Source organism: Mirounga angustirostris, unplaced genomic scaffold (assembly GCF_029215605.1).
Source record: "Mirounga angustirostris isolate CCGP_5_RB_7025 unplaced genomic scaffold, mMirAng1.0.hap1 SCAF_9, whole genome shotgun sequence".
NCBI lineage: Eukaryota > Metazoa > Chordata > Mammalia > Carnivora > Phocidae > Mirounga > Mirounga angustirostris.
In genome coordinates this window covers 103,516,972-103,541,408 of record NW_026991717.1, presented here as the reverse complement: position 1 = coordinate 103,541,408, position 24,437 = coordinate 103,516,972, and the positions used below count along the sequence as shown (strand labels likewise).

Below are 24,437 nucleotides of genomic sequence, written 5' to 3'. Positions count from 1 at the left end.
AAATAGGCAAAACGGGTTAAGGGAAGTGGAAGATACAGGCTTCCAGTTACGGAATGAATAACTCACAGGAATAAAAAGCACAGCAGAAGGAATATAGTCAGTGATATTGTAACAGTGTTGTAGATAGTAGCTACTTGTGATGAGCATAGCATAATGTATAAACTTGTCAAATCATTATGTTATACTCAGAAAACTAATGTAACACTGTGTGTCAACTATATTGATAGAATGTAAAAAAATAGGGCGCCTGGGTGGCTCAGTTGGTTAAGCGACTGCCTTCGGCTCAGGTCATGATCCTGGAGTCCCGGGATCGAGTCCCGCATCGGGCTCCCTGTTCAGCGGGGGGTCTGCTTCTCCCTCTGCCCTCTTCCCTCTCGTGCTCTCTGTCTCTCATTCTCTCTCAAATAAATAAATAAAATTAAAAAAAAAAAAAAAAAAGAATGTAAAAAAAATAAAAAAATAAAATGAACTATTTTAATGCATTACTTTATAGAATTTAATTGTTCCTGGGTTTATAACAAATAAGTGGATTTAAAACTAGTCTCTCATTAATATGGAAGAAAGTTAACTTGCACAGTAAAAGATGCAGTAAAAGTTAACTTGCATAATAAAAAGGAAAAAAAATTAAATGACTCACTAAAATCACTTAGACGGTTGCTTTCACTATAAAATCATTAATCAAGACATAGAATCAGATAAGTGGTATCATATGGTTGAAAATATACGCAATGAATTCAATACCAAATGAGAGTTTCACTCTTATATTCCAAAGATAGTCATCTGTCAGATCAATTTGATTTCTCTCTTTTATATTAAAACCTGAAAGTCATAATCAAAGAGGGAGAAAAACAAGGATTTTACAGATTTCTTGGAAGCATAGTGCTAGAACCCATGTCCTACCAAATCTTTGGTCAGTTTTTAATGATCATTGAAAGAGCTGCTACTGCTAGTAAGCTTCTTGATTCTTTATATACACATATTAAACTAATACACATTTCAAAGTGAAATAAAAACATGATACTTCCCCCTGCAATAGTCATAATTTGGGGTTCAAGTATTCTTAGAAGCATTTATCTGTCAGAAAAGGTGGTTTTGATTCCCTTGTGATAAAGGGAATCTTGAAGGCCTCTGTATGAGAGATAGGATTGAATTCCTTCAAGGTCACCCAAAGTCCTGAGAGTCCTAGAAGATGATTTTGGCACTCCGACTCTCCTATTCTCTGAAATGTTTGGCAATGTCTTAGAGTTGCATCAGAGAAAAAAAATAAATCCCACAAAATTTATGGGAAAAAAGTCATAACTGACTGTATTTCCCAAGGTAATCATATTCATTCAAAAAATTTTCAGTATGGAGATGTGTATCAATTACAGAGTGAAACATTTGGCTTCTATTTTAAAATGTTCTATTTATAGCTCACTGGGTATTTATTTGTCTCAGTCAAAACTGATACAGGTCTGCTTTCCTAACTTCTGTACTACATATAAAGTTAAGTGAAAAAAAAAATTACATATATTAAGTCCAAATGTTCTAAATTCTTTCTAGATAAAACTTCCTTTAAAGGGCTAACATCTTGGTTTCTTTTATTCTTATGATTTTTATTGACTTATTAAATGTTAATTAGACATTATTTAATGACATTGTACTTAATGACAGCTCGTTGTGAGTCGTTAAGAATTTATTTTTTTTTTCCATAAAGCTCTATTTATTCAATTGAAATGATTTTCTTTTTGTTCTGAGATGACACCTTTTTTTTTTTAAATTCTATTCTTATGTTAATCCCCATACATTACATCATTAGTTTTAGATGAAGTGTTCCATGATTCATTGTTTGTGCACAACACCCAGTGCTCCATGCAGAATGTGCCCTCCTCAATACCCACCACCAGGCTAACCCATCCTCCCACCCCCCTACCCTCTAGAACTTAACTATTGCCACCTTGTGGTCAGATGTTCATATATGTGACACAGAAAACAATGTCACTTTCCTAGAGAGATACTTTAAAATCTTACCAAACAAATTTTCCTATCAATTGAGAAAAATTATTATTTCATTATATACAATATCTCCCAAGGAGACAAAATTTATTAATAATTTTAAGAAATTATAACTTTTAAAAACCTAACTTAAATATATAGTATTTGACCATGAATGGTAACAGTACTCAGCAGAAGGACATCAAGTCAGTCCTGATATTATCTTAGAAACATTTATTTGCTCATATCTATATACTGTCATGATTCAGTTTTAAATACTATAAGAGTTTCACAAGCAAGTTTTCATGGGATTCTAAAATACAATATTAACACTACTGTACCATGGTTAGGTTGAAAAGGTGGTCAGGAAGGCAAAGTTCTGAGAAGTTGGAGCAACAGAGGAACAGAAAACAGAAAAGTGAAAACCTAAAACCTACATAGCATAATTTGAATAATTATCTGGAGCACTTCCTCGTTTAAGTCTTCCCTGTAACACTAACTGCTAAGTTACATTTGCAATTATATTGGCATTCAATAAATGAAACAAAAAACACAATTATAAAAGCAAAGAAAAACATTCTACTCCTCAAAACATTCCTAATACTTCTTCCTAGATTGTGGAAATAAAGTTTTAAAACATAAGGTATCTTAATTTCTACTGCCAAATTTCAGAATTTGGGTTATATTTAATTGAAATGACTAAGAAGCAAGAAGGTAAATAAAGCACAAAGGCAACAGTCTTTCAGAAACATAAAGGCAACATCGAACTGCTGTGACGCTGTTGGTAGAGATGAAGTTCAACCATACAACTTTGAGCAGTACAGAAAAGGTCATTCATATTAATAGCATTTAGTGTGAGAGTCCTTGGTTTTCTTACATTGTACTTATTGTCAACATCACCCACAACACTAAATAGCCCTTACAAAAAGCACTTTACAGCCATAGACCCTGCTTTTATCATATTACAATTTAAAATAGACAACTATGACACAGATATAGGCCTATACGTAGATAAAAAGGCATTCAATTGTACCAGAACCAAAGGGTAAAATTAAAGGAAAAACACTACCTAAGAATTTTAACAATCCATTAGAAATAGTGTTTATTGGTAAAAAGAACACACATACAGTCAAATATGATACCAGATTCTTTATCCCAATGGACCAAGAGAACACACAAAAAAACTATAGACAAGAATGAGATGTATATAAAAATAAAGAATTCTCATTATTCAATATCAGGACAAGTATCAAACTATTATATTACAAGAAAACAAATCTTACCTTGTTGCTGTGAAAGTGAAGTATCAGATTTATTTCTTACACGTATTAAACGACTTTGTGCTGGCTTACATTCAACTTGCTTAACATCTTGGTCATGCTTTTGTTGGTATAAAGAATTTAAGACATGAAGTCATAATATTGCTTTTAAAGTTACTTAAAGATTTTTGAGCAATAAAATTATTTAGATGTTTCTTACATAAAATTTGAATATTATGCATGCTTTCTAATTGCTAAATGGGTGATAGAGTACATATTACTAATGAAAAGATATTGGAAATAAAATCTTTAAAAAGATTTGGATGATATACACAGATTTCAAATATTCAAATTATTTCTATTTTTACTAGAGAATTCAGATCTCCTTATAAATCAAACTATTCTAGATATATACACATGATGGATTTAGACAGGATAAAAACTTAATTTGCTTGTAAGCTCTCCCATATAACCACTTTTACACAAAACGAAAATCTGCATAATGCACTGCAATTTTCGAAGAGCTTTTATATATAGTAACATCATTTAATTCTCACAAGAGAATGAGTAGGAATTGTTACACTCCTTCACCATTCAAGAAATGTATATTCTACCATAAGCCCTGTCGTCTCTCTTCCTTACCTATAACCTAACCAAATTTGAAACTGACAGTAGTCACACATTCTTTCACAATCACACATCACGAATTGTGAAGCCATTTTCTTTCTTCCTTTTCCTGCTTTATGGGCTTAGGTATGAATGAATTCCTGAAAACAGCTATCAGATATACTTTGACAGGAATTTAAAAAGCTATCTCTGGATTCTTATCAATGACCAGGTGACCCACAAGCTGAACCCAGGCAATCAGAGGCTCCTTACTCCTTCCCTGTCTTCGGAATATATGTCCCACCTACTATTTCCATACTAGCAGCTGTTGAGAGAGTAAGGTGTTAAGAGGCCATCTGGACTGAATACCTGACTGAACCAAATGAAGGCTTCCATATATACTTTTAAGATTCTGGCGGGTGGGTGCAGAGATCTACTTGTCTTACAGCTGCCCAAGACAAGCCTCATCAGTAAGTTCCCTTACTTACTGAACCTGCCACCCACCACTCTGAAGTGGTCTGTGTCTTTATTCAGTCTCTCCTTGCTCTCCATGCATAGGAAGCCAGTTTTGAATCTCACCCAGGAAACTCCTGAGGTGGCAACCAGTAATACCAACACTGTGCAATGCTATACAATACCATGCAATAAATACTTAGTGAATACATTAATCTACAGTGAGAAATGCATTGCTATTACACAGATACAAAACTGTTCTTAATAACATGAACATTTCTTTACATGTTGAAGAGTAATTTATTTTTTCAGTACACAAGATTACACGGGCCACTGGCCTAACTCAGTATGAAATTTCTTATGCTTTCATGTTAACAACTTTTGCGAATTTTAATATAATAAATAATTCTTGAGTACCTACTATGGCAAATTACTGAGCTCGATATTGCATGGGGATCCAAAGTATAAGTGATAATAGCTACCTAACTAGATGACAAGCACTTTATATATATATATATGAGGAAACTGAGGCTTAGAAAAAGGCTATGTATTCAAGGTCACTGCTAGAATCCTAAAAGCTAAGATTTGTATCCAAGCGTGAATTAGTAAATAAAGGAAGCATGACTCCAAAGACTATGCTCTTGACAGTATACCATGTTAAGACAATATTGTTACCATATTCATTTTAAGTAAAGTACAAATGTTATTAATTGGGTACCTGATGAATATCTTCAGTAGCTCCTGATAACATAACATCATTTTTTTGTGCTGTGAAAAGTGTTGTGGGAAGGGCAGGGTTAGAATTCGGCTGCAATTCCAATTCTCCCAAACTCATTGGACCATGACTAGCACATGAATCTTCATAACCACCACCTGTTATCAAAGATATAAACAAAAAGTAAAAATTGTTTATCTTAGAAAAAGAACAAATAATTGACTAAAATTACCAATATTTCTCACTGCTGAATAAGAAGTAGCAGTGTACTTTAACCAAAATAATCTGGTACCAAGTCTTCCTTGCAATTAAAACCAAAGCTTGTAGAGAATGCAAAAAGTACCTATGTCCAGACAAGTCTATGGACTATTCTAAGTTTCCAGTCAACAAGTTGCTCATACAGTCTACACCCAACCCCACTCCTTCACATCAACTCCTAGCATTCCAGCTTACCTTTTCTATCAGTATGAGTCAGTAGAATACTTTCTTTCTAAAATGTAATATGAAAGCAAGGGGTAATCGCCTAGCTAGAAAATGTTAGTATTGCTTAGCTCTGTTCTATAGATATTTTTCTTCAAATGATTACGTTCTTTTCCTCATCCAAATGGCATCTCAATCAAATCAATAAAAAGAAGGCAATAGGAGCAAAGCTATCTATTTATCTAATAATATCATGGTACATTTATATTGTACCTTATACTCCAAGCACTTTCACATACATTATCATTTAATTTGAATATTACAATCATTCTGTAAGGTAGGCAGGTCAGATAGTTTTATAACTATCATTTACTGACAAAGCTAAGGCTCAGGGAAGTTAACGGACTATCCAAAAAAGCAGAGAGCTAGTAAGAGGAATTAAAATCCTCATTTTCCAACTCCCATTGTTCTTTATTTTACATTCCTGCTCAAATATTTCTCAGAAAATTCTGTTTTTCCTAATTAATGGCCACCTTTTAAATACTTAGCACAGTATATCTCATTGTAGTCAACAGAAATAGATCTAGATCTGAAGCATTATACATAAGCAAATTGTTTTAAATGAAATATTTTAAAGACACCATAAATATTTTCCATTTAAAGTCAGTGTATTAAAAAAAAAAGTCAGTGTAGAGGGTGCCTGGGTGGCTCAGTTGGTTAAGCATCTGCCTTTTGATTTCAATTCAGGTCATAATCTCAGGGTTGTGAGATGGAGCCCCGTTTTGGGGCTTAAGATTCTCTCTCTGACCCTCCCTCCACCTTTCCCTCTCTAAAATAAAGTCAGTATACTGACAATTTCTTAGGTATAGCAAATAAATTACCCTCTGATCTTTTATGTTAATCTCTATTTTTAGGTGAGTTTTACATAAAACAAAATATATACCTTGAGTTTTAATTTTTACTTTTCCAGATTCAATCTGTACAAAACAATTTCTCAAAATTATCACGTATTTTATTGTCATTAATTATCTAGCATGATATTATTAATTTAATAATGGTAATAATATCCATCATTCAGATTAACTACTGTTCCAGGCCTTATATATTGGCTTGTTTATATTCTTTTTTTAATTTATTTTTAAAATTTTACTTATTTATTTGACAGAGAGACACACAGTGAAAGAGGGAACACAAGCAGGGGGAGTGGGAGAGGGAGAAGCAGGCTTCCCACTGAGCAGGGAGCCTGATGCGGGGCTCGATCCCAGGACCCTGGGATCATGACCTGAGCTGAAGGCAGACGCTTAATGACTGAGCCACCCAGGCGCCCTTAGCCTCTTTATATTTTGATATGTCTTATTCTATTCATATGTCACTTTTCCAAGATTTTCCAAGGGCTGGCAAATGAATTAAGGTAAAGGAATTAGCACAAATAATGTTAAAAGAGAAGATATTAAAAACTCCGTGCTGATAATACGGTTATGAATCTAGAAAAACAAGAGACTCTAGAGAGAAAAAAGAACTCCATTAGATTTATTTATTTATTTATTTAAAAGATTTTATTTATTTATTTGAGAGAGAGAATGAGATAGAGAGAGCATGAGAGGGGGGAGGGTCAGAGGGAGAAGCAGACTCCCTGCCGAGCAGGGAGCCCGATGCGGGACTCGATCCCGGGACTCCAGGATCATGACCTGAGCTGAAGGCAGTCGCTCAACCAACTGAGCCACCCAGGTGCCCTCCATTAGATTTAAGAAGAGAATTCAGTAATTAGACTTAATACTAGATAAATATATAAAAATCATTGGTTTCTCTCTATATTATACCAGTATGCACCTAAAAATAGAAAAATAATCCTTTACTATAGTGACCAAAACATTAAAATAATTAAAAATAAGATTATTAAGAAAAGCATAGGGGCGCCTGGGTGGCTCAGTTGGTTGAGCCACTGCCTTCGGCTCAGGTCATGGTCCTGGAGTCCCGGGATCGAGTCCCGCATCGGGCTCCCTGCTCGGCGGGGAGTCTGCTTCTCCCTCTGACCCTCCCCCCTCTCATGTGCTTTCTCTCTCTCAAATAAATAAATAAAAATCTTTAAAAAAAAAAAAAAAAGAAAGAAAAGCATAGAATCCACATGATGAATATTATTACATCTTATTGACAAGAACAAAACATTATCTGAATAATAAGATATACCATAAAAATATTAATTCTTCCAATATTAATACATAACAGTACAATTCCAATTAGGGTGATTTTTTTTTTAAAGATCTTATTTATTTATTTGAGAGAGAGAGAGTGCAAAGCATGGTGAGGGGCAGAGGAAGAGGAAGAAGCAGACTCCCCCCTGAGCAGGAAGACCGATGTGGGACTCGATCCCAGGACCCCAGGATCATGACCCGAGCCAAAGGCGGACGCTTAACCGACTGAGCCACCCAGGTGCCCATAGGGTGATTTTTAATAGAAAAAAAGTTTTAGAGTTTATATGGAATAAATGTCTGAGACCTGCCAACAAAAGTATGAAAAACTTTTTGAAGGGGAAACTTGCCCTGTCAGATAATAGAATGTGCCATGAAGACACTATAGTCTAATATGTTTATCATAAAGAATCCAGAATACTTATAATAAAGAACCCAGAAAAATATTCCTACCTCTATGAGAATAATATACAAACTGGTTGATATTTTAATTCAGTAGAAAGGAAAACAGCTTATCTATTAGTTGATGCTGGCCCAACTAGCTATTTATGTGGAAGAAAATCATATTGGACTTCTACCTTACACCATTTGCAAAAGTAAATTCCAGATAGACTTAAATTTAAATATATACTAAATGATGAAAAGCTCACAAGAAAATCTACAAGACTACAGGTATAAACTTGTGTTAGCAGAAACCTAACCAAGCCATAAAAACACATAAAATATAAAAGATAGAAAAAACTATATAAAAATTTTTGTTAACTATATGGCAAAGAAAGACCATAAAAAATGTCAATGAATTCAGTATAAATTTGGAAAAAGATACTTGCAATGCAGGTGATAGAAAACATCTAAAATATAGAAATAATATTACATGGTTTTAAGAAAAATTCAGAACCTAACAGATGGGGAAAGCACTTAAGTAGGTAATTGACAGAAGAGCAAATCCAAATGGCCAATAAACATGAAAAGACACAGAAACTCACAGGCAATCAGAGACTTATGAGTAATTTCCATAGGATTTACGGTGTAAAAACAAATGCAGGCAAGTGGGCATGATATGATCTCAACTTGTAAAATAACAGCACACACACACATCATATGTATCTATCATGTATATTATACACATGAGTGTGTCTATGGACAAAAACAGGAAGATTACATGCCAGAATCTTAACATGAGTTAGCTGGGGTAAGACAAAATATGGGATAGGAGAAAATGTGAGGACGAAGAATGGATAGAAGGCACTCCAAAAAGAGTCTATAATTTAATGTATGATATAATCACATTTTGTTTTATGTAAAATTATATGTGGTTAATGTATGGTATAAAGAAAAAATCCATTAAAAAGACACAAGGTAAAATTTGATAAAAGACCTAAATGTAAAAACCCCGAAAGTATATAATCAAATATCTCCCAAATGCTTCAAAATGTGTAATAGCTTTCAACTCATAGAACACCCTATCATTTAACATATATTTCCTATGTCCTAGGTGCTACAGACTCTGCTAGATGACAGGGATAGGACAGTGAACAAGATAAAGTTCCTACCCTCAAGTGAGATTACAGATCAGTGTGACAAAAGCACCATTAGAGGACTATACAGAGAGCACATATGACAGGCATCTAACCCAGTGATAAAGGGTCAGGAAAGAATTCCCTGACAGCCATCATAACAATGCTAAATTTGCTCAACAACACAATGGTGTCACTTCTAAAAAGTATGCTCATTGAGTGTGGGTGTCTTGCCTGTATAATGTAACTTAGCTCTTTGTAACTATTGTATCATTCATATCAAATTTATCATAACTTGAAATCCCTAATTTTACTCTTCTAGAATCTTATTGCGATGAAAAAGCAACCTTAGACTTAGACACTTAAGACTTTCAGAGAAGGCTAAGTCCACCCAAAATTGCCAGTGCCAGCAGCAGCTTTGGGTTTGTCAAATCTAACAGATTTTTCCATTTGCATGAAACCCAAAGGTGCCTCAAATTCCACATGCTTAAAACCCCATTCATCCTTATTTCCTCTTAATTTTATCCCTTCTCCATATTCCCTCTCTCTCAGTGAATAGAAATTCCATCTATCCAACCATATGGATAGATTCTCTTTTCTTTTGCTTTTCTCATATTCAAACTTAAGTCTTGTCCATTCTCCTTGTCTCTCAATCTTCCTTTTTACATTTCCTCACTGTTGAATAATGTTTCACCAGCTTTACTGTAATAGCTGTCCAATCAGGCTCCTTGCCTCCAGTCTTAATCCTTTCCAATCTATTCACCACACTGTACCTTAGATGATCATGCTAAATAAAAGACAAAGATCATCATTATCAGTCATTTACTTACAATCCTTAATGGATCTGTGAATATCACAAAACATTCAGAATTGATAGAAATTCAAGACTGAATTTTCCATGGGCATAAATATAAAATAAGGTTGGCATTATTTTCTATTTGGTTCACAAATGGATCCCTATCATCTTAGAGTAAATCCAAAAACTATTTCATATATTATCCAGGATTTTTTAGGACCTAGTTTCTGCTCACTACTCCAATCTCATTGTATCCTAAGGTCTAATTCATTGATAAAGTACTTAATATTTCCCTGATCAAGTCTTGCTATTTTTTTACTTTTTCCCAGTATCTCATTGCATATTCGGCCCACAAGGTCCTTCCTCATTTACTACATAGCAAACATCTATTAAATATTACCCCCACTTGATAGATGAAGAAACTTGGGCTCAGATATATATTTTTTTAATTTTACTTTTTTATTATTTGGAAACTTCTAAGGCAGACATTCTTCCTAATACTAACTTTAAAAGAGAGATCCTCAGTTAACAAATGGGATACACAAGCCATAGATAAAATAAATGAGTTTTTTTTTTTTTATGAAATAAGAATTGTAGCTTCAACATCTAAACCACTATCAAAATATTTTTAATCTACACAATGCACATTTGCAATAGCTTTCAACTACAGCTAATAGTGCAGTATAACTGAAACACACTGGGGTGGCCCATAATAAATTCTGAACATTTCCTTATTTGGTTTTTGTAAATTAAGCAGATGAATTCTATTCCCAAGCATATAGGAAGCACACAAATGAAATAACACAAAAGGTCATTAATAGATTGCTTCATAAAATGTTGTTGTTTTGAAAAGAATTATTTTGATCCATTCATTTGTGTACTCCATTATAGATACCTAAGACAAACAATACTGTAATTTACTAATATATTTTGCCTGTATAAATCTAATAGAAATACAATCCCAATAAAATTATTGGGCTCAGAGATATTAAGTTACTTGCCTCAAAGTACACAGAGCTGGAACTCAAACTGCTATCTGAAACTCCAAAAGCCCAAATTCTTAGCCACACTCTGCTATATTGCCTCATCTGTATGCTGATCTTTATGTTATGCCACATAACTTACTATTTTTTTCCTATTAAACAAATATCTATAGTGTACCTACTATTGTAAATACACTGTACTGTAGATAATATGCTAGGTGCTACCAGAGGGATAAGGAGAGACTAAACAGGATATATCCTCATGTATTTTATTCTATAATAATTTAACAAGTACCTAGTTTTTCTCAAGTACCCAGCAGCTCTCAAGTGATCTGTGAGAGCCACCTAGTGTCAATTCTGTTTAACTGCAATCTGCGGTTAGCTGGATACAAATATAACAAGCAAAGGCGGGGGCGGGGGGTGGTGGCGGCAGAATAGGAACAAACCAAGAAACAGACTCTTAACTACAGAGAACAAACCGATGGTTACCAGAGCGAAAGTGGGGGAGGGGAGGAGAATGGGTAAAACAGGTGATGGGGATTAAGCACTGCACTTGTGATGAGCAAGTGGAAGTGCTGAATCACTATATTGGTACACCTGAAACTAATATTACACTGTATGTTAACTAGAATTTAAATAAAAACTTCAAAGAGTCACATTTTATGCCATTTTAAATCCTACTCATTTAAAAGAACGCAGAACATTTAATGCTCTCACTATGTGCACAAAATGAGAAATAACTCCAATCTTACTTTACATTTATTCTCCTGGAAAAATTAGTCTTGAATTTCTCTTAATTCTGAATGATACGAGGTGTTCACTCAATATAAAATGGAGATTTTAAATACTCTATACCAATGTTTTTCTAACTTCATGCATTTCCTTTTCTGATTTTTGGAAAATCTGCATACCTCCATAAGTTCTTTTCACTTAAGAGAATGCAGAAATGGGCATGGAAAAATCAGTAAATGAGAATATATTTGCTCCTCATTAATTTGCTGATTCCACATTTGCAAATTCACCTAATTTATTTCTAACCACAAAATCCATAGTCAAAGTGCTTTTGTGATCATTCACAGACCCGGGTAGATCAGTAAAAAACTTCTGCATCACCCAACATACACTTTACCAGCTGAAGCTGAACAAGCTGATGCTCTGTTTTCTTATTTCAGTTCTTCTACTGTAAACAAGGGTCCTTTTTGCTATCTATTCACTGTTTATTCACATTTTTGTACTTTTTGTTGGTGATCTGTGGTTTCAAGTGGCCCCCGCTCATAGTGCTATAGTGCTATCTGGGATCCTAAGTGCACAAAAGTATGACGGGCATTAGAGAGAAAAATACATGGAGTCTATAAGCTTTGTTCAGGCATGAGCTACAGTGTTGTAGACCTTGGGCATAATGTTAATGCACCAACAATATATATTACAATAAATTCCTTTAAAAAGAAACACACATTAACACAGTTATATATTGATCAGTTGACAAAGATGATCAGAGGTTTGCAGGAATCTAGGTCTGTATTTTCCCCGAGGAGCAATGGGTCAGTATTTACTAATGCAGTGTTCCTGGTGACTCCACAGAACGTAACTAGCACAGGTAATGAGAATCAACTGTATATGCTAGTGATCGGTATTCTCTCTTCTATCCTTATTTCCAAAGTGTTATAGCAGAAAGTCTGGCTAATGAGGTTCTAAAATAGTGATGAGTGCACTAAGCACAGTGTCAGAAATTCATACAATGTAAAGAGTGAATTTCTACAGTATTATCTAATTTAACCTTGTCCTAAACAAGATATGTTCTGTCACAGTTTGGTGTTCTAAATTATATTTTTTTAATATACAGTAAACTAAACATATCACTATTAAATAATTTCAAGTGTATGTATGCATATTACCAAAATTACTCCATGCACCACCCAGTGGTTCACGTACTAACACTGATACCTGAATCACATTTGGGAAAATACTGGCATATAGACCACAAAAAAAGTCATTACTAAACTTTTCAATAATGCAGACCGTTTTTTTGTTTGTTTGTTTGTTTAAAGATTTTATTTATTTATTTGACAGAGAGAGACACAGCGAGAGAGGGAACAAAAGCAGGGGGAGTGGGAGAGGGAGAAGCAGGCTCCCTGCTGAGCAGGGAGCCTGATGTGGGGCTCGATCCCATGACCCTGGGATCATGAACTGAGCTGAAGGCAGACGCTTAACGACTGAGCCACCCAGGAGCCAAAACGGACTGTTTTTAATAAAGAAATTTTGCCCCCACCTGAAAATAGTTATTTTCTTAATTCAGATTAGGATCACTACTGTAATTATAACACAAAACAGAATATAGTATTCAGCACGGAAATAGTACAAAGACAGTGTGATGGGATTCCAGTACATTCTAATAAATGATATATCAAGAAGCAATATTTTGATGTATACCTGTAACTGTGTCAAATTGTTGAGATAATGGCTTAGGAGCACATTTCTGATCCAAAGACTCTGCATTCGTGGCAGGTGGCTGCATAGAGACAGAATGTCCCAGTAAGATGTTCTCTACTGCTGCTGTCAGCCTGGGCCTTTGTCCTTCGCTAAGTTCACCTGCACTGTTTTCCAAGTCCTATCAAAGGTAGAAATAATTGTTAAGAGCACTATATTAAAACCAAGTCAAAACAGCAAAAATTTGTCAAATACCATGATCCATGACACTTGACTGCTTGAAAGGTATTTTAGCCCGTGCTTATTAAGCCACACACACACTACTGAAAGACAGACTTAAAAAGTTAGTTCAATCAGGCATCTGGCAATAGGCTTTGTTGCTAATATCTTATTTTTTATGAAGTTAAATAACCATTATGTTTTTCAAACTCCAAATTTGATAGCAAAACACATAAGAAAAATTTTATGATTTAAACTAAATAATGGCACACACTGCATATTCATACAGCTTCAAATTAAAATAATAAAAAATTTATCTTTCATTCTTCATTAATGAAAACTGCCTGAACTTGTTAGGGTGAACCTTATAGTTAAGTGACAAACATTACCCCTATCCAAACTGTTACATTTTTTAGAAGTACATAAGTTGAAGAAGACTACTTTCATCATATTTAATATAAGTTCTTCCCCCAGGAAAGTATACAAGTACAAATACATTTCTTTATCAAATATATAAAATAAATTTAAAAACTAAAAAAATGAAGACTTCTATTTTCTTTCTGCATTAAAAATTATATACATGATCACTACCACATTTTGTGACTTAGAAATATTCTATGGACTCTGAGAAACAAACTGAGGGTTCTGGGGCAGGGGATGGGTTAGCCTGGTGATGGGTAATAAAGAGGGCACGTACTGAATGGAGTACTGGGTGTTATACGCAAACAATGAATCATGGAACACTGCATCAAAAACTAATGATGTATGGTGATTAACATAACATAATAAAATAAAGAAAATAAATAAATATTCTAACTATGAGTTTACTAATCAAGAACTGAATAAAAATTCTAATATCTGAAAGCTCTCATGCTTTCTCATTTAAATGGGGTTTAATTACAACCAAGTGTTTTTCTAGAACATATGAAGAAATCGCTGCTGAAACATCTTCGATGGCTCTGTTGACTATAAAGCGTAACTTCCTAGCTCAACATTCAAGATTTTCTACAATTTTCCCAAATTCTTATGTAGTTCTATCTCCTCTAAGTCCCTAATCTGACTTTTGTTTAGGAACATCAATTACCTCAACAACCTCTAAATAGAAAAGGAATGTTTTGAAATTAATATAAAACCTTTGGAGACTCTTAGGCAAAGATTAGAACGACAGCAGATACACTTTCCCTAGAAAATAATTAGGAATATTTCACAGTGTCTCTATTACTTTGCCACTACCATATAAAATGTTGTGTAATAAATAGTACCTTCTCTATTATGAATCAATTTTCTAGGGTGCTTGTAATCGCTGAGCTATTTAACACCTTAATACTCTATGATTCTACTGAAGCCTTAGCTTGCCTACTCACAAAATGCTCTCATACTCATAAGTATCATTGATCTTGGCAACAACTCAGACTGTAGGCACTGGTGCCCCACAGTAAGAGTAACATCATCCCCATCTGGGATGAAAAGTTGCAGGTGAAACCGGATCAGGATTCATTCCCCTCTTCCCCTCCAAACACCAGGACTGGATTATAAAACCTCCATATTCCTTCCTAAGTATCTTACCTTGTGACCTCCTTGCCTCTACAGTGCCCAAGCCTTTCCATGGCTTAAAAGGTTCTTTATGATCATCTAGTTCAACCAACTTCTCCAGACTTTTCTCTTTATCTAAAGTGCTAGTTACACTGAGATATTCAACACTTTCTAAATATTTTGATCAGTTATCAACTATAGAGTAATTGTTAAGCCCTTTTCTCCCTACAGGACTGTAAGTTTCCTAAGGGTAGGGTCCTGTCTCCTCCATCTTTGTACCTTTTCCAAGGTTGTGTCTGGTGTATAGTAGATATTCAGTAAATGGATGAAGAAAGAAAGAATGAATGATCCTCACAAATCATTTAAAAGGGCTTCAGTTTTTTCAGGTTTTTTCAACTGTAGAACAAGAGGGCTGGAACAGATGGCCTAAATTCCTTTCAGCTGTAAAACTCTAGAGCTCTGATTTCAGGTTAAAGTTACTATAAGATTGACCCCTCAATAAGCTGAAGAATTAGCATGCTTTCACTAAAAGTAGGAATATTTTTGTTATTTTTTCTGTATTTAGATCAAACCAAAAGAAAACAAAAATCATTAAGGTTAATAAGTACCTCTGAATGATAGACTGCTTGCTGTGAAACCAAGAAATCCTGGTTCTGTTTAGCAAGAAGAGAAAGAATTGCATCTGCTTGAATTTTTTTATGGGGCATCCTAATTACTTGTCCTTCGCTGGGAGGATCATCTTCCTGAATGAAATATAAAGACAATTAACATAACAAAATTCTACGAAACAACTGCATTTTTCTTGACTTGTGATTAATGAAACATAGCAGCCATCATGAAAATGGTCATATTAGCACTTTGTGGAAAGAAGGTGGACACTATTTTCATCTAGTTCTCATTTCCATTTGACTGTACTAACAACTCTTTAGTTTGCCTCAAATAGAAACAACACTATAAAATAATTTGCTTACACTTAAACTGGACATTTATTATAATAAACATGAAAATTGGATCCTCTGTCCCAAGTGATTGAGTTATAAGGATTCATAAATGTTTTATGTAGGGCCATCAGGTTTTTGGTTCACACAGTTTCCTGCTTCATATTTATGCAGCACCCAAAGCAACACCAATGTAGTGATGGGGGCAGAGGACTGGGGGGATGCTGAAACCTGGACCACAGGCAAAAATGAAAAAGTGCAGAAATGTGTTAAGGCACCTATAGACTTCTGATTGTCCCTTTGCCTTTCGGCTGACCTTTGGTACTTGGCTAGGGAGCAGGTACTGCAACCCTTCCTGGAGGACCCAGACTAGGCTTCTTGGTACTTCAAATAAGACCTATCCCAAAGATGAAGGACAGTGTGGGCTCAGAGTCAGAGAAACTGGATTCCCTTGTAAATACAACTATTAACAAGATTTTTAATTCCATCAGTAGTATGTTTCACTTAGTATTTTACTAAGTAATTTACTTACTATTTTACTAGTAATGAAACAAAGTTTATTAATTCTAGATTACTATAAGTCTTTATCCCCCAACTGTATATAGATAAATGCCTATTGGTGACATGACTTCAAGTTGTTCTTGGATTTTCAAAATTGTACTTCTGCACTTCACTTCATTATGAATTTTTAGCATATCTGGGGCACCTGGATGGCTCAGTGGGTTAAGCCTCTGCCTTCAGCTCAGGTCATGATCCCAGGGTCTTGGGATCATCATAGAGTGCTCCCTGCTCAGCGGGGAGTCTGCTTCTCCCTCTCCCCACCCCTCATCCCCGCTCTTGCTCTCTCCCTTTCTCTCTCTCTCTCTCAAATGAATAAAAAAAAAAAAAATTTGTAGCATATTTGATTTAGGCTTAGCAAAAACATTAGAGTTCAGTTTCAAATGAAGAAAAAAAGATATTATCATTTAGTCCCATTTTGGTTTGGCTATTACTTTAAACAAACTTACTATAAACTTAAACATGCTCTGGCACCATGATAAAGTTCTAAGAATGGGTAAAAATGCCATAATGACATATTAAGTAAACCAAATGTTAGTTTAATGCTTCTCTGAAAATAAGGACATCTCATTTTGCCTTCCCCACATATTATTTCATAAAGTGATTTCCACTCTCTTCATAATGAACTCAATTATTTGCAATAGATAATTACTGTTAAAAGTAATTGTTTCATTAAAAACTTACAAAAAAACTCCTTAATGCATTATTTTATACCCCTGTATACAGTAAAGCAAATTGTTTTTAACAAATTTTGTTACTTGGATATATTAATTTTCAGATTCAGCATCTTTATACGATTAACATCCTTAATAACATAAAGATGCTACCTAGCCTCCAAAGCTGCTTGTGGACTTGAGAAATGCTCCACCACACACACCCAGCCTCTTGTAACTTAAGCTTTAGGATTCAGATAGCCCCAATTAGAACTCAAAATGTACAATTATTAGCTTAAAATGAAAAGTATCATGTATCTATGTAAAAAGAGTTGTGTATCTGTCACTGAACAGCTATGTGACATGGACAAGTCATTTAACCTCACTCAACTTCATCTGTAAAATGAGATGTCACATATAACAAAGGACACACATGAGAACACTGGGAACTTTTTCAAAATATACAGGTCTAGGCCTCTAACTGGCCATACACGTGCACACCATACAAATCTCATGACCTACCAAATCCATCTATCAGAGGATGGAACCAGCATGCATATTTTTTAAAACCTCCCCCAGTGAATTTAATATACAGTCCTAGTTTACATCACTTCAAGTGGTTGCTTTACAGGAACTTCTAGCATTATGATTATAAAGGGACAGAAGGACGTGACTTTTCAAAAATAGACCAATCTCTCTGTTTTCATCATGATCATGTATAATGATACCAATGGAAAGATAATAATGCCACCAGACTTTACTTTCAGATTTACCCAACACCTTGAAACTACTGAAACATGGACAAAGTAATGAAAAAATTGCATTTCAAGACGTGGGACATCAGGTAACAAAAGACGGTGATCCCTGAGAGATGGAAACAAATCAGGAGAGCCCTGTGACTGCTCCAGCTCACTGGAGTTTCCAGGCTGGAGTTTCCAGGCTGTGGCACAGGAGGGAGAATGCAGGCAGAGCTCAGCGGCCCCCTGAACTGAGAAGACGGGGCTGAAATTCCAAGAAGCCAAGACAGCTAGAGTTCGTAAGACAGGCTCCCAGAAAAGCGAAAGCTGCACAGGGAGAGAACTCTGGAGACCTGCAGAGGGTCCCCTTTGAGCACTGAATACTGATCAGCACATGCATGTGAGGTAACCACATGAGGCTGGACAAAGGACTGGCTCCAACAGTGTCCATGTGTACACAGGCTGGAATAATAGCTCTTCCTACCGGGTGGGTTGGAAGACCACATTTAATGAGGCAATGGCTGGAGTGCCTAGAAGGGTCTTGCCTCCACAATAGGGAACAAATAGCCCTAGAGTGAGTACTGCTCTGGTCTTGCCTCATGAATCTTTAAAGCAAGACTCAAAAGGGTAAAACTGTCTTTAGGCGATTTAACCATATGCTTGCGCAAAGCCCAAAACTCTTTGCAGATTCCTGTAATTCCTGTAAAATATAACTCCTATAAAACATAGGTGCAAAAGCCAACACAAAATTTTAGTATATGTGCTGCCGAAGCGAGCACCCAACACAAAATTTTAGCAGATCAAATTAAACAGATTTTCTTAAAAAGTTTACCATATATCTACCACATATCTATCCATTCCACTCCTAGGTATTTGCCCAAGAGAAATGAAAGCATATGTCCACATAAAACTTGAACACAAATGTTCATAGTTGCTTTGTGATAGCCAAAACTGGAATAAACCTAAATGTCCATTGACAGGTGAATAGACAAATTGTAGTACATCCATACAACACATTACTACACAGCAATAAAAAGGAACAAACTATGATACACACTACAACACAGATGAATCTCAAAATAATTATGCTGAGGGGCGCCTGGGTGGCTCAGTCGTTAAGCATCTGCCTTCAGCTCAGGTCATGGTCCCAGGATCCTGGGATCGAGCCCCGCATCGGGCTCCCTGCTCGGGGGGAGGCCTGCTTCTCCCTCTCCCACTCCCCCCGCTTGTGTTCCCTCTCTCGCTATGTCTCTCTCTGTCAAATAAATAAATAAAATCTTAAAAAAAAAAAAATCATGCTGAGTTAAAGCAACCAGGAAAAAAAAAGAATATATACCATGTGATTCCATTTCTGTTATTTTGGAAAATGCAAACTAACTATAGCTACAGAAAGTAGACCGGCAGTGTGGTAGATATGTGGGGGATGAGAGGACTGATAAGATATGAGGAGGAGGGATTACAAAAGGGCACGAGGAAACTTTGGGGAGTGATGGATGATGGTATGTTCATTATCTTGATTGTAGTAATGGCTTTACAGATATATACATATGTCAAAAATTATCAAACTTTTAAAAAAAGAGCAACAATAACAGCAATGCTTAGCAAAGGCTATAGATAAATGTAGATGAAAGTTGAGTACAACTACCTTCCCTTGCTTAGGTGGTTAAAAATATATATAAAAAGTAAAGATTTCTATTCCTTAGTAGTATTTCAAAAGAAAATTCCTATTATCATTTCTATATGATATTTATATGTAGATATGTAATAATTGATAGTATATATATTGTAATACTAATTGATATTACATATTATGAAAATTATATATAATATATAATTTAATATATAAACATATATATATATATACACACATATACATATATATATGACCTGAGCTGAGATCAAGAGTTGGTCACTTAACCAACTGAGCCACCCAGGCACCCCTATAATAATATATATATATTCTTAAAGATTTATTTATTTATTTGAGAGAATGACCAAGCAAGAAAGAGAGTGAGGGGAGGGGCAGAGGGGGAGAGAGGAGAGAGAGAGACACAGAGAGAAAGAGAGAGAATATCCTCAAGCAGACTTCCCGCTAGGTGCAGAGCCCAACATGGGGCTCCATCCCAGGACCCTGAGATCATGACCTGAGACAAAATCAAGAGTCAGGTGCTTAACCAACTGAGCCACCCAGGAGCCCCTGTAATCATGTTTTTAAATGCCAATTTTTTCTTCCACAGAGCTAGGTAATAAATAGGAAGTGCTGGTACTACTTTGTCCTATTTCAGTTTCTTTTTCTTATGCCAATAAATTCAATTATTTTTAGCACAAAGAATTATAATCCTGATTAGGGAAAAATAACAAGTATATCATAAGAGAGCAAGTTTAAACAGATAAAGCCCTGTCTGAAATATTATAAAGGCACTATACCCATATGACAATTTGCATTGAGCTAGATTTTCATTACATAATTACATTAACTGTGTACTTTTCAAGTACTGGAGCCACAGAGGTTAATTATTTTCATTCTCACAATTATAATGAAATGTGCAAGAAGCCTTAAATTCCTTCATGGATATTTTATTAAATTTTATACCTGTAACTCAAATATCTGAGAAAAAACCCTGATCAATGGCAACAAATCCATCAAAATAGTCTTTGTGTCAGAATTCAATATGGAGCCAATAATTTCTTACCATTTCAAGGGCATCATGCAGAGTACTGGATAAGCTATCATTTAGGTTCATCAAATACAGTCCTTCATCTCCTAAAACTAGAAATTACATTATAAAAATTTAGAAAACAGAAGAAACATAAATTTCATAAACAATCTTACCATAAAGCCATAGAAGATTACATTTGACCATACAATAAAAATACTGTTCATAAATAATTCACAAGCTACTCAATCTCACCAGTTTTTTTAAAAGTACATTTTATAACAAAGATGAGATTTTTGTTTTACCTATCAGCTGTCAGAAATTTAAAAAAAACAATAGATACCAATGGTAACTATGAAATTGAGAAAGAGGCACTCCTAAATACTACTGATGTAATTAAAAACTGCTTAAAATTAAAAACTGGTTAACCTTTCTAAAGAGCATGTTGGCAATGTATCACTATTTTAAAGGTGCATATTCTTTTTTTTTTTTTTTAAAGATTTTATTTATTTATTTGACAGAGAGAGACACGGCGAGAGAGGGAACACAAGCAGGGGAGTGGGAGATGGAGAAGCAGGCTTCCCGCAGAGCAGGGAGCCTGATGCGGAACTCGATCCCAGGACCCTGGGATCATGACCTGAGCCGAAGGCAGATGCTTAACGACTGAGCCATCCAGGTGCCCCTTAAAGGTGCATATTCTGATTCAGTAATTCTACTTCTAGGAATGTATTCTAAGGAATTAATCAGATAGGTGCACAAAGTGTGTGTGTGTAAGAATGGTCATTGGAGGGTTATTTTTTACGAATAGTATGGAAATATTGAAAGCAATCTACATGCCAACCACTATGGCATTGTTTTAATAGACTACACACAACTTAAAAAATGAAGTACAGCTACATGTATTGATAAAAAAGATGTCCACAATATGTTATTAGGTAAAAAAATTCAGGCTTCAAAACAACATATATAGTATGATCCTATTTTTATTTATTTTTTTAATTTATTTTTTTTAAAGATTTTATTTATTTACTCATGAGAGATAGAGAGAGAGAGGCAGAGGCAGAGGGAGAAGCAGGCTCCCCGCAGAGCAGGGAGCCCGATGCGGGACTCGATCCCAGGACTCTGGGATCATGACCTGAGCTGAAGGCAGACGCTTAACCGACTGAGCCACCCAGGCGTCCCTATAGTATGATCCTATTTTTAAAGGTAAAAGTACACACACACACACACACACACGTATTTAGGTATCTATATATGCATAGAAAAAAACAGACTGGAAGGGTATACCCCAAACTATTAAGAGTGATATTATTTCTGGAAGGTGAGATTTATGAGCAAGATTTTACTTTCTGAAGTTAAGGCACAGAAAAGTTACCTTGCAGAGTCCATATTCTTTCTATTATACCATGTTTAATCTTGAAAATTAAGTAAAAACACTAGACATAGAAAAGTATTAGAAATTATCATAATGTAACCAGTGAAATCAATTGATACAAGTTAACTTACTCTTGGGAGCCACTCTTTGACCACAGTTAAATAAAATCTCTCCTTCAGAGATGGGTCTATCTAAAGTCTCAGTTTCAGTGACAGTAACACTCAAGGTGCTCTCCGTTGTTGATGAATCAGAACCTGGCATCTGTGTGGGGGAAGGGGCCTTGGTGCCAGGAGGAAGTAGCGTAAATGGAACTGGAGGTTCTGGAGGTGCAGGCTGAGCAGGGAAATCCACACTCTCAGGTTCTTCATCCTTGGCCACAGACATTACGCTAAGAAGAAAAAGACATATTTTGAATTTATTAGGTCACTGAAGGCCTATATTAATTTTTATATTTTAAAAACCTGATTCGAAGGTCTCCTTTAGCAAAGTGTTTCTATAATCTGCACTACTATAATTACCAAGATTTATTTTTCCAAAATTGTTTTCATGCTTTAATCATAGACCATCTTGAAAGTTCTACCATCTCTAAAATAAATCTGTACAGTAATATAAAAGTTAACTGATCAGTGTAAAGAAGATTCACTCTGAGGAGAAATCATTCTCTCTTTTACTAACAATATTATAACAATACATATTTTATCTGTTTCACAAAAAATGTTTTAAAAAAGAATTGAAGGCATAAGTAAATCTGGTAAAAATTTTAAAAACTTTAAAGTTTATGAAACTTCTTTCTACTAAAGTATAAAATAGCTTGTGGTTTATAAAGCTTCATCATTTCTGATGTTTTCAATGGATCCTTCGTGTCAACTTAAGATGAAATGCAGTTTCTGAAAGTGAATATGTTATCATTTACATAGCTCTTGGGTGAAGTTCTTCTTGAAGAGAGTTAGGATTCTCTTCTTCCAGTGGCAGGTCTCCATCACTCCATGGCTTAGGAAGCTCTGGGTCTGACAGCTTCAATTTATCGATGGAAATCTCTGACAAAGTTGGGGAAAAAGCTGCTGCAGGAGGAGGTGTCGTAGTAGGGGTAACCGCTGGAGTATTAACAAGTGTGATGGCAGGCGTATCATTTCCTAAAGATTTTTTGTTTAAAAAGAAATTTAAAAAGTCAATAAGCAACTCCATAGAAAGGCAAGATATGTTGCTTCAGGAATTTCTTAACATTTTGGTGTACAAATAATGGCAATAATCATTAATAATAATAATAATAATGGCCATTAATGGGAAAATGCCCAAATTAATTTAGTAAAGTATAAGAAAATAATCTTGAAAAGACCTATCACTTTTACACTGCCATGAACTTAAAAGTAGTCTTTTTAAAAAAATATTTTATTTATTTATTGGAGAGAGAGAGCACAAGTGGGGTAAGGGGCAGAGAAAGAAGCAGACTCCCCGCTGAGCAGGGAGCCCGATGCAGGACCCTGGCTGGGATCATGACCTGAGCTGAAGGCAGACGCTTAACCGACTGAGCCAACCAGGCGCCCCTGAACTTAAAAGTAGTCTAAGTGTGTATTAGATCCTATACTTTTTTAACTGTTTTTTTTTTTTTAAGATGTTTTATTTTTTTAAGTAACCTCTAAGCCCAATGTGGGGCTCAAACTTATAACCCTGAGATCAAGAGTCGCGTGCTCTAGTAACTGAGGCAGCCAGGTACCCCTAGATCATACACTTTAAAAAGTGGCAACCAATTTCTTAGTTTCCTTGCAAGAAAAAATGATTTATTAAAACCTAATAAGCAAAAGGTATGTGCATATTAATCTATAAAACATAAAATAAACCATGTAATCTTATGTAATAGTTATCAGATAAAAACTGATGTACAGAAATAAGGTTTCTACCTTTTTCAGCAAGTATTTCTTTTGCAGGAATAGCTAAATCATGATCTGAATTACAGGGAGAAGAATCTGGAGTTTTTACTAACACAAGCTCCTTAGGAGGTGATGAAGGTGAGTGAGGAGGAGTTGGCTGTGGGGTAGCCACTGGGGTACATACTCTTGCCTAAAATAAATAAAACAAGATATCAATAATCACCCAAGATATTATAATCACCCAAATAAAGATAATGTAAAACAATGAAATGAGCTCATTCAGAGATTACAGAGAATTTAAATGAATGGGGAAGAAACGGAGCCCTACCTTGAACTTCTAGCTGTTAGTTTCAAGACTAGCCTGCAGAAACCCTCAGGCTATTGAAATAGCTCTGCCTCTGAAGTAGACCCCAAAGAAATCTAAGGCTCTCTCTTCTAATATAGAGAGGAAGATACAGTGAATATACAGCTGAAGATCAAATGCAAACACAAGCTGGGTAGGCCATGTAACAGAAAGGAAGTATTTTAACTGACAAGATATCAAAGAGCAGCCTTTTAGC

General features: G+C 35.2%; 1 protein-coding gene across 9 annotated transcripts in view; it reads right to left on the bottom strand.

The window, feature by feature from the left end:
* KIAA0586 (KIAA0586 ortholog) overlaps positions 1 to 24,437 on the bottom strand; it is a 107,185-nt gene that overhangs the window by 32,626 nt on the left and 50,122 nt on the right. For 8 of the 9 annotated variants that reach the window (XM_045900951.2, XM_045900958.3, XM_045900952.3 and 5 more), the window contains 8 exons: positions 23,908 to 24,067; positions 22,923 to 23,142; positions 22,141 to 22,397; positions 20,671 to 20,747; positions 15,700 to 15,834; positions 13,343 to 13,520; positions 5,011 to 5,165; positions 3,258 to 3,354 (listed from right to left, as the gene is read on the bottom strand). In XM_045900951.2, coding sequence (XP_045756907.1) covers positions 3,258 to 3,354; positions 5,011 to 5,165; positions 13,343 to 13,520; positions 15,700 to 15,834; positions 20,671 to 20,747; positions 22,141 to 22,397; positions 22,923 to 23,142; positions 23,908 to 24,067 — 1,279 coding nt within the window. The remainder of the gene's footprint in view (positions 1 to 3,257; positions 3,355 to 5,010; positions 5,166 to 13,342; positions 13,521 to 15,699; positions 15,835 to 20,670; positions 20,748 to 22,140; positions 22,398 to 22,922; positions 23,143 to 23,907; positions 24,068 to 24,437) is intronic. The other variant, XM_064571115.1, reaches the window with a different exon arrangement.